Genomic DNA, 9097 nt, shown 5'->3' with positions numbered 1-9097 from the left:
CGGGTCCAAGCTCTCCGAAGGATTAAGAAGAAGACTGGTAGACTTCCTCCGGTCCAATTCCGACTGTTTCGCATGGTCACACCTAGACATGCCGGGGATCGATCCCGAGGTTATCATACACCAACTGCAAGTGGACCCCTTGAACCAGCCTGTGACACAGAAACGGAGAAAGTTTTCTCCAGAAAGGGACGTCATAATCAACGAAGAAGTCAAGAATCTAATAAACGCAGGGTTCATCCGAGAAGTCCAGTATCTCGAGTGGCTGGCTAACGTCGTCGTGGTGAAGAAGAAGAACGGAAAGTGGCGAGTATGCATCGACTTTACAGATCTTAATAAGTCTTGCCCAAAGGATCCTTTCCCTCTGCCACATATCGACAAGCTGGTCGACGCCACGGCAGGGCATCAGCTAATGAGTTTCATGGATGCTTTCTCTGGCTACAACCAAATACATATGCATCTCGAAGATCAAGAGAAGACCTCCTTCATGACATCCCGATGAATCTATTGCTACAAGGTCATGCCCTTTGGATTGAAGAACGCCGGATCAACGTATCTAAGGCTGGTAAATATGATGTTCGCAGACCAAATAGGAGAAACCATGAAGGTCTACATCAACGATATGCTAGTGAAATCTCTAGAGGCGGAAGACCATATCTCGCACCTACAACAGGTTTTCTCTACCCTTCGCAAGTATAACATGAAACTCAGCCAAGCTAAGTGCTCGTTCGGCATCAGCTCCAAAAAGTTTCTAGGGAACATTGTAACCCACCGGGGCATAGAAGCCAATTTGGACCAGATCAGGGCTATCCATTCCATCCCTTCCCCAAGAAATGTGAAGGAAGTACAGAAACTGACCGGCAGGATGGCAGCCTTAAGCAGATTCATCTCCAGGCTCTCCGACAAATCCCATGCCTTCTTTGAAACCCTTAAAAAGCCAAAAGATTTTGAATGGACCGAGAAGTATGAATCAGCCCTCGAGGAGCTCAAAACCTATCTTACAACACCTCCCCTCTTGTCCAAACCCTTGCATGTGAAGTTTTGCTGTTGTACCTTGTTGTCTCGGAGCATGCAGTCAGCGCCGTCCTGGTCCTGGAAGAGGGGACCAAGCAGCTACCAATCTACTACGTAAGCAAATCCCTCCTAGACGCGGAAACTCGCTACAGTCATCTAGAGAAGCTGGCCCTAGTTCTGAAGATCGCCGCTCGGAAACTATGACCCTATTTCCAAGCTCATCCGATTGTGGTCGTCACCTCGTTCCCTATAAAGTTGGTTCTACATACGACGTCTCCGGAAGACTAGCAAAATGGGCAGTCGAGCTAGGAGAATACGACGTGATCTTCAGGCCGGCCACGACAATAAATCCTAGCGGACTTTGTAGCTGAGTTCTCTCCAGATCTACTCCCGGCTATCGAACAGGAGGTACGCCTCCAGAAAGAGGCCGACAAGGAAGGAGAATGGGTCTTGCATGTAGACGGCTCCAGCAACATTCGAGGAGCAGGAGTGGGGATCGTGCTCACATCGCCAACAGGAAACACGGCCTCAAGAGCCGTAAGGTGTAACTTCAAAGCAATGAACAATGAAAGTGAGTACGAGGCCTTGATTGAAGGACTATCGCTCGCCCACCAGCTAGGTGCCGAAAATATCCAAGTCTACAGTGACTCCCAGCTAATTATCAACCAGGTGCAAGGAGAATATCAAGCTAAAGATGACAGCATGATCCAATATATGGCAGTCGCTTAGGGCCTCACAAGCAAGTTTAAAAGCTGTAAACTCAGGCAGATCCCCAGGGAGCAGAATTCGCAGGCCGACGCTCTGGCTAACCTAGGGTCGGCCCTCCAGACGCAGACTCAGATGAGCATGCCAGTATTAGTGTTGCAATGGCCAGCCACCCTAGAACCATCGAACGAAGAGGTCTCTGCCAATGAGGAAGAAGAAACTTGGATGACCCCCATAGTTTGGTACCTCAAAGACGATATCCTCCCCGAAAATCGCAATGAAAGCAGGAAAATCAAGAAACAGGCTGCTAGATATTGTCTATCTCAGGAAGTATTGTATCGCACGTCATTCACCGGTCCATACCTAAGGTGCGTCACGCCCCGTGAAGCAGCTAGAATCCTTGTCGAACTACATGAAGAAGATTGCGGATCTCATTCCAGCGGGAGGAGCCTGGTGCTGAAAGCTAAGAGAGCAGGCTATTATTGGCCGACAATGGCGGAAGAAGCTAACAAGAAGGTGTTGGGGTCAAAAACGGTTGCGACGAAGTTAACATTCAAAACGTCTAAAGAAGAAAGTAAGAATTTTTCTACGATAAATACTTTTTCGGAAAAGATTTATTCTTACGAAGACCTCTGCGGAAGAAAAATGAGACATCAGAGAAAAGCCCAAAAAAGGTCGCACCGTCGCTACGTAGCGACCGAGCTCTTCCGAAATAATGATACGACACGAATCCATGCATTCTTGTCTACCCTTCGATGCTGACTCCCGAAGACCATAGCGAACCCATTTCATGTTTTCCGCCATTCGAAGTCATCAATCAAACTTTACGAAAAAACCCGCGGAAAGTTTGTTTTTATTGAAAGAAGTCGTAATAAACGCTTCAAGTCGAAAGATGGCCCAAAGGGACCTAAGACATGAATCGAAGCCCACCTTACGATTTCTTAACCAGCAGCCTGTAAACCGTGGGAGGGTTTACGCTTGGTTCGCAAAGAAAGATAAATGTCCAGCTTGACGGCTGGGAAACGAAGAAGGTGTCCTTTCTATGCGCCTCCACCCCGTTTGACTAAGATGGCACTGTTAGGTATGGGAGCTGGGCCATTCCCCCTGGGAATATAATCGTAGATGCGCCGCTAGCGGGTATTCAGCAAAGGCTTCATAACGAGCTATTTTCCCTTCTTAACCGGGTAAGTGATATGGCTACCCAGCGCGACTTGCTGATTCAGCAAGTGAGAGCTTCGAGTAGGTGGGAGCTTATGAAGGAATTACTAGAAAGAAGGACGGAGCATTGGGACCCTTCGGAGGAGTACCGCCAGTATTTATTTTGGTCTGTAGAGCCGACGCGTCTTGCTGATGCTTCCTTGCGAGTCGGTCCTGAGTCTGCTGCGGAGTCTCGGGTTTCAGCTGGTCCGCCATTCTAGATGCTTTTGAAATTGTTTTCCTTCATTATCTTCTTGTTGCTTTTCTGGATTTTCTTTGGAATAAAGACTTTTGTATTGAACTTTCTTTTGCAAAGCTTGTTTCTTCTTTCGGAAGATTGTAGGTTGCTTAGATGACCTCCGGGCCTTGAATTGTCTTTGCAGAACTGGAGAGTTTGGCGTTGATCCGACTGTTCGGTAGCCTTGAGCCTTTCTAGGCCTTTCAGATGTTTTTCGGAGGATTCAGAGATTCTAGGCGTCTGGGTTCCTTAGAACCTCTGGACCTTAAGATGATAGGACCTCATAGGTCTCGTAGGATTGAATCTCTTTTGGGGATCCTGGGATCGCTTAGAGAGTATGAATAGTGTTGGGACCCGGATGTCCCTTCTTAGGGTACTCATGGGTTCCAAACCTTGAGGTCCAATTGGACTCGTAGTCCCCGGACCCTGAAATCTATAAAACCCGTAGGTTTCTTGACCCTGAGGTCTTAGATTTAGACTCGTGGTCTTTAGACCCTGAGGTCTTTTTAAAGATTGATATAACCCGCGGGTTTTGTCTTTGTATTGGAGTTGGGCCCGAGCATTATAATGAACTTGGAGGTTTACCTTTTCCAGGTCCTGAAGAAATTTGTGCAAGACCTGGAGACTTCATGGGGACCCGAAAGTTCTCGATAACTCTGGGGCATTCGGTTTGTATTTTAAAGGGACCGTATGCTGCCATCCTAGGTGAGGCCTCTACCGGTACCTGTGGGGATTTCGTATTCTACTACTCGGAAGCTAGTTACTATCGAGTTCCCGTGCTGCACTCTTCTTTCTGCAGAAAGCCACTATCAGTCTTAGAGGGTGCTGGTGTGGGTGAAAACCCAAGTGCCAGACTTACGCTGTTTTCCACGTTTGGAGAAACATGATATTCTTAAGGTGCTCCCGGAATTTTGCACTTGCTCAGTGGCAATTATACCTCGTGTCCCCTGTGTTAATTTAGCACTTAGCGTTTTAACACAGGTACCTTTCACTTTTTTGGTATTTTAGTTTGGGACCCCGATATGCTTGAGGCTATACAGCAGTTTTAGGTAGTATTGACGGCATACTCGGGCTTGCGCAGACCCATTCCTACCTTATGTCTCATACCCGTTTTTTTGCGTGGTCGTGCCACTTATCATACCCGTAGGTTTTTGCATGGTCATGCCACTTACTGTCGAGGGTTGGCCAGGATCGGAGGTCTCTTGGACCTGATCCAGCTCGTTTGCCCCTTTAAGTATTATGGGATTCATACTACTCTTTATAGTCGGAACTATCTTTATTATATAGGCTTTGTCCGGAGACGTTCAGCATACATAGGAGTAGGAAAACATAATACTTAAATAGGAAAACGATATAGTGATTGCTACTAGAAATGATAAATCCTAAGGTGTAGGGCGTTCCAACAGTTTGGTTGTATTTTACCTTGGATATCTTGCAGCCTGTATGCGCCTGCCCCTCGTACCTCTATTATCTTGTAGGGTCCCTCCCATGCAGGGGACAGTTTTCCAGTTGTTTTCTCTGGTCGTCGTAGAACCCAGTCTCCTTGCTGAAAGGTTCTGGTTCTGAGTTTCTTGTTGTAGGTTTTGGCTACTTCTTGTTGATATGCCTGATTTCTTAGTCGAGCGGCTTCTCTCTTTTCGTCGAGTAGGTCGAGGCTCAGCGACATTAACTCGTGGTTCTCCTCCTGAGAGGTGGTTCCAGAGATCGTGGTCTTCACGTGCATTTCGATTGGGATTATTGCCTCTGCCCCGTATACCAGGGCATAGGGCGTTTCCTGGGTTGCCGTCTTTGGAGTGGTTCGGTAGGCCCAGAGAACTTCGTGTAGTTCCTCTGCCCAATTCCCCTGTGATCCTTCCGGACGCTTCTTTAGCATGTTTACCACGGTTTTATTTGTGGACTCCGCTTGTCCGTTGGACTGGGGATGTCAGGGTGTAGCAAAAGAGAGTTTGATGCTCCAGTCTTTGCAGAATTCCTTGAAATTATTACTTGTGAACTGGGGGCCGTTGTCAGTGACGATTTCTTCTGGAACCCCGAACCGAATGATCACATGCGTCCATATGAACTTTCTGATCTGGAGGTCGGTTATTCTGCTGAGTGCCTCTGCTTCGACCCATTTTGAGAAGTAATCTGTTACCATTAGCATGAAGACTTTCTCCCCCGGCGCTGGGGGAATTTTCCTACTATGTCCATGCCCCATTTCCTGAAGGGCCATGGCAAACTTATGGACTTGAGGTTTTCCGGAGGTAGCCTGGGGATTGGGGCATGTCTTTGGCATTTGTCGCAGAGTCTAGCCTTCCGTGGGAACCAAAATTCGCACTGTCGATTTCCGTTTAAATAAGGAAAGTAGGAGAGCCCTAATTTCCCAGAGGTCCCGGATATCTGCTAATACCACACGCTAAGCAATCACAACACGAAATAACAACGACAAAGTATATAAGATCGTAAAAAGAGAGCAAAGTAGATCTTATTCCGAATCTGCGTTTGAGCGTTACAACAAGGTATAAGCCTAGGCTCGAGAGCTGTCGGCAAGATTCCTAGTTCTAGCAACCCTAAGAGGGCTAAACCTAATTGAGTCACAGCTCGAAATAACAAAAAACGGAAAATTGCCTAATTGCTCTAAGTGCTAAGTTTGCTGTTAAAAAAGTTCCTCCCCCCGTGCCTCTCGCCTAAGACTCCTTATATACTCACTCCTAGGTCGGTTTACGCTTTTCCCCCTCTGCCCTTAAGCCGTCATAGCCTAAAATTGGAGATATTCCCTTTTTCTTGATCTTTGTAATTATCTTCAAAATTTACTATTATCCGCGGAAACTTGACATTTATCTTTCTTTGCGAACCAAGCGTAAACCGTCCCACGGTTCGTCGGCACACCTGCCCTTTTTAGCCTCTAGGAGTTTCTTAAGTCCGTCGAGAATGGTCTAATTAATCGTTTCAGCTTGTCCGTTGCATTGCGGATACCTGGGTGTTGACTTGTTTAGTCGTATCTTCCATTTTTCGCAAAATGCCTCGAACCGGATGGAGATAAATTGAGATCCGTTATCGGTTACGATCTCGTAAGGAACTCCATGCCTACAGATGATGTTTTTCCATACCAAATTTTTGAGTTGGACATCTTTTATACTTGCGTATGAATCTGCCTCTACCCATTTCGAGAAGAAATCGGTGTGGACTAAGAGGAAACGCTTTTGCTTTGAATTATGAAGAGGTCCGACAATGTCCATGGCCCAGCGCATAAAGGGATAGGGCGATGTGATGGAGGAAATAACTTCGGCTGGCTGTCGGATGGTTGGAGCATGCCTTTGGCATTTTTCGCATTTTCGCGCGAATTTCTCGCAATCTTCGATCATCGTTGGCCAGTAGTATCCATGACGTTTGATTTTTACTGCTAGCGATCTTCCGCTGGAATGGTTCTCGCAGGACCCAGAATGTACTTCCTCCATCACCTTTCTCGCTTTTTCTCCTTCCAGACACATCATGAGTGGTCCGGAGAATGTACATTTGTAAATTTCACCGTCGACTGTCATGTATCGCGCGGCCTGTGTTCAGACTTTTCAGGCTGCCCATTTTTTGGTAGGTAGCTTTCGTCGGCGGTGATGTAGGCTCGAATTGTTTGCAGCCATGGGGTATCGCAGCCGTAATCGGATTGCTCCGATTCCGGTTGTATCGTAACTTATTCTTCCTCGTTATCTTGACCTTCTATGAGGTTGACGACGATTGGTGGTCTGATGCTCGGGTGTTCGATGAACTCGACCGGAATTACTCTTTTAAGACCCGGGTCGGAACTTGACGCTAGGACCGCGAGAGCATCTGCCTGGACGTTTTCGGAACGGCGGATTCGCGTAAGAGCATACCAATCAAATTCTTGAGCTAGATTTTGGACCAGTTTGAGATACGCGTCCAGCCTTTCGTCCCTTGCTTCATACTCGCCGCTAAATTGACTTGCCACTAACTGGGAATCGCAGTAAGCGTGGATATTGCGTATCTTCAAGCCGTGAGCTAAACGATGTCCTCTGATGAGTGCTTCGTACTCGGCCTCGTTGTTTGAGGCGTGGAATTCCAGCCTGAATGATTGCTCCAAGATCTTGCTTGTCGGAGATGTCAGGCGAATTCCGATGCCTGATCCTTACTTGGATGAGGATCCATCGAAGTGAAGGAGCCAGGTGGAATTCGGTTTCTCATTGGTTACGGTCCCGTTTGGTAGTTCGACCAAGAATTCTGCGAGCACTTGTGATTTTGCACTCGTTCTTGGACGATACTCGATAACGTACTCGCTCAACTCGACCGCCCATTTAGCTTGTTGGCCTGACTGACTTGGGTTATGCAGAATCGTTTGTAGGGGAAAGGTCCTGAGGATGACGATCGTGTGGGATTGGAAATACGGTCTTAGTTTTTGGGCCGATGTTACAACCGCGCATGCTAATTTTTCCATTAGCGGGTACCTAGATTCGGCATCCAGCAAGGTTTTGCTTATATAGAAAATAAGTTTCTGTTTGCCGCGTTCTTCCCTGATCAGGACGCCGCTCACAACTGTTGCCGATACGGCGATGTAAAAGAAAAAAGGTTCCCCCTCCACGGGTTTTGCGAGGACTGGAGGTGTAATAACCCTCACGAGCATATATAATTTTGGTCGAGAAAATTCTTTAAGATCAGTTTGAAGATTGATCGATCAGAATTTAAATAAAAATCGACCAGAAAAAATTAATGCCTCGACGGGACTGTCTTGTGGTCGAAAGACCTTCCCTTAATAGTTTGGTCGAGTCTTATATATATTTTGGTCGAATTTTTATTAAGCCGAACGAGATTTTCCAAGAACAAAAGGACAAGGAATAACAACAAGAAATCAGAGAAAATATTCAGAGAAGCTGGTCACCACATGTCCTTGCACAACTTAGCTTTGTCCTGAGTGAAACACTCAGGTGAAGTAAGGTCAGAACCTATTTTAACCCCTTCCCCACCTGCTTGGCCGTCCATAACAACAAGAAATCAGAGAAAATATTCAGAGAAAATAAGTGAGAAAGATTGAAAGAAAAATCTCAGAAAAATCAAAGAAAATTCATAAAACTCCTTGGATGATTTTTCTTCATCACCTTAGTTCAGTCTGATGATGTGTGGAAGATAAAAAGGTGAGATATTCAGAATAAAACCTAGGTCTTGTTCTGTTTCTGATCTGAACTGAAGCTTGATGTCTTTTTGAAAACAGTCCATCTGTGAGCTAAGCTTGAAGAAGAGAATTATCTGAGTTCATCTGGCCACCAGTTGTCGTTGTAAGCTTCAGTCACTTGTCTCAGTCATCTCTTGATCAACATCAGATCTTGTTTAGTTAAGCTGTTGTCATTGATCAATTGTCTAAGCATTTCTGCGGTTCAAATTTAATTATTTCGGATTAATAAATAAATCAGTTTGCTAGAATAGAATTATCTCATCAATTATGAACTGATGGGATTTAATCTGAACTGAACTGGTCATGGTCTGGACTACACCTGAGCTGAACTGATTAAACCGAACCGGTAGGAACTTATTTAAATATCTTCTTCAGAACCGAACTGTTGGATTGAAGATCATGTTATGAACTGCTCTGTTTCAGGTCAGTGGTCGAGTAAAGTTGAAGGAAAAGACTGGTTCATCAAGTAGAACCGTTTTCTGTCTAGGTAAGAACTTGATCATGGACTGATAATTTTCTTAGAACCACCTAGCACAAGTGTAAGCTAATGAACTGAACCGAGTGACTAAACCTAGTACTCGTGTTCTGTTTTATTCAGTTGGTTGTTGAGTTTTGCTAGATCGGTCCAGTCACTCCTTGTAGCCGCTCAGTCACCTGGTTTGAATTCAGATATCAAGGAGAGTGGTCGGATCAGTCAGATAATTGTGATCATTCTGAATCTCAAGTGTATCGGAAGTGGAGTGTGATTAGCTTGAGCTCGTGTCTAGTCTACCTTAGCCAATCTCATG

General features: G+C 45.8%; 2 protein-coding genes across 2 annotated transcripts; one reads left to right on the top strand and one right to left on the bottom strand.

The window, feature by feature from the left end:
* Positions 1-517: 517 nt before the first annotated feature.
* On the top strand, positions 518-3134 carry LOC103848525. The gene is made up of 5 exons (XM_033278418.1): positions 518-960; positions 1073-1331; positions 1417-1680; positions 1741-2240; positions 2798-3134. The coding sequence occupies exons 1-5, from the start codon at positions 518-520 to the stop codon at positions 3132-3134; spliced, it is 1803 nt and encodes a 600-aa protein (XP_033134309.1).
* An 832-nt stretch (positions 3135-3966) lies between these two features.
* Positions 3967-5024, bottom strand: LOC103848524. Its single transcript, XM_009125414.2, has 3 exons — positions 4574-5024; positions 4324-4379; positions 3967-4098 (listed from the first exon to the last, which is right to left on the bottom strand). The coding sequence occupies exons 1-3, from the start codon at positions 5022-5024 to the stop codon at positions 3967-3969; spliced, it is 639 nt and encodes a 212-aa protein (XP_009123662.2).
* Positions 5025-9097: the final 4073 nt, after the last annotated feature.

This window comes from Brassica rapa, chromosome A09, assembly GCF_000309985.2.
Source record: "Brassica rapa cultivar Chiifu-401-42 chromosome A09, CAAS_Brap_v3.01, whole genome shotgun sequence".
Lineage (NCBI taxonomy): Eukaryota > Viridiplantae > Streptophyta > Magnoliopsida > Brassicales > Brassicaceae > Brassica > Brassica rapa.
Note: the sequence above shows the minus strand (reverse complement) of the source record. Positions and strands in the feature narration are given on the sequence as shown.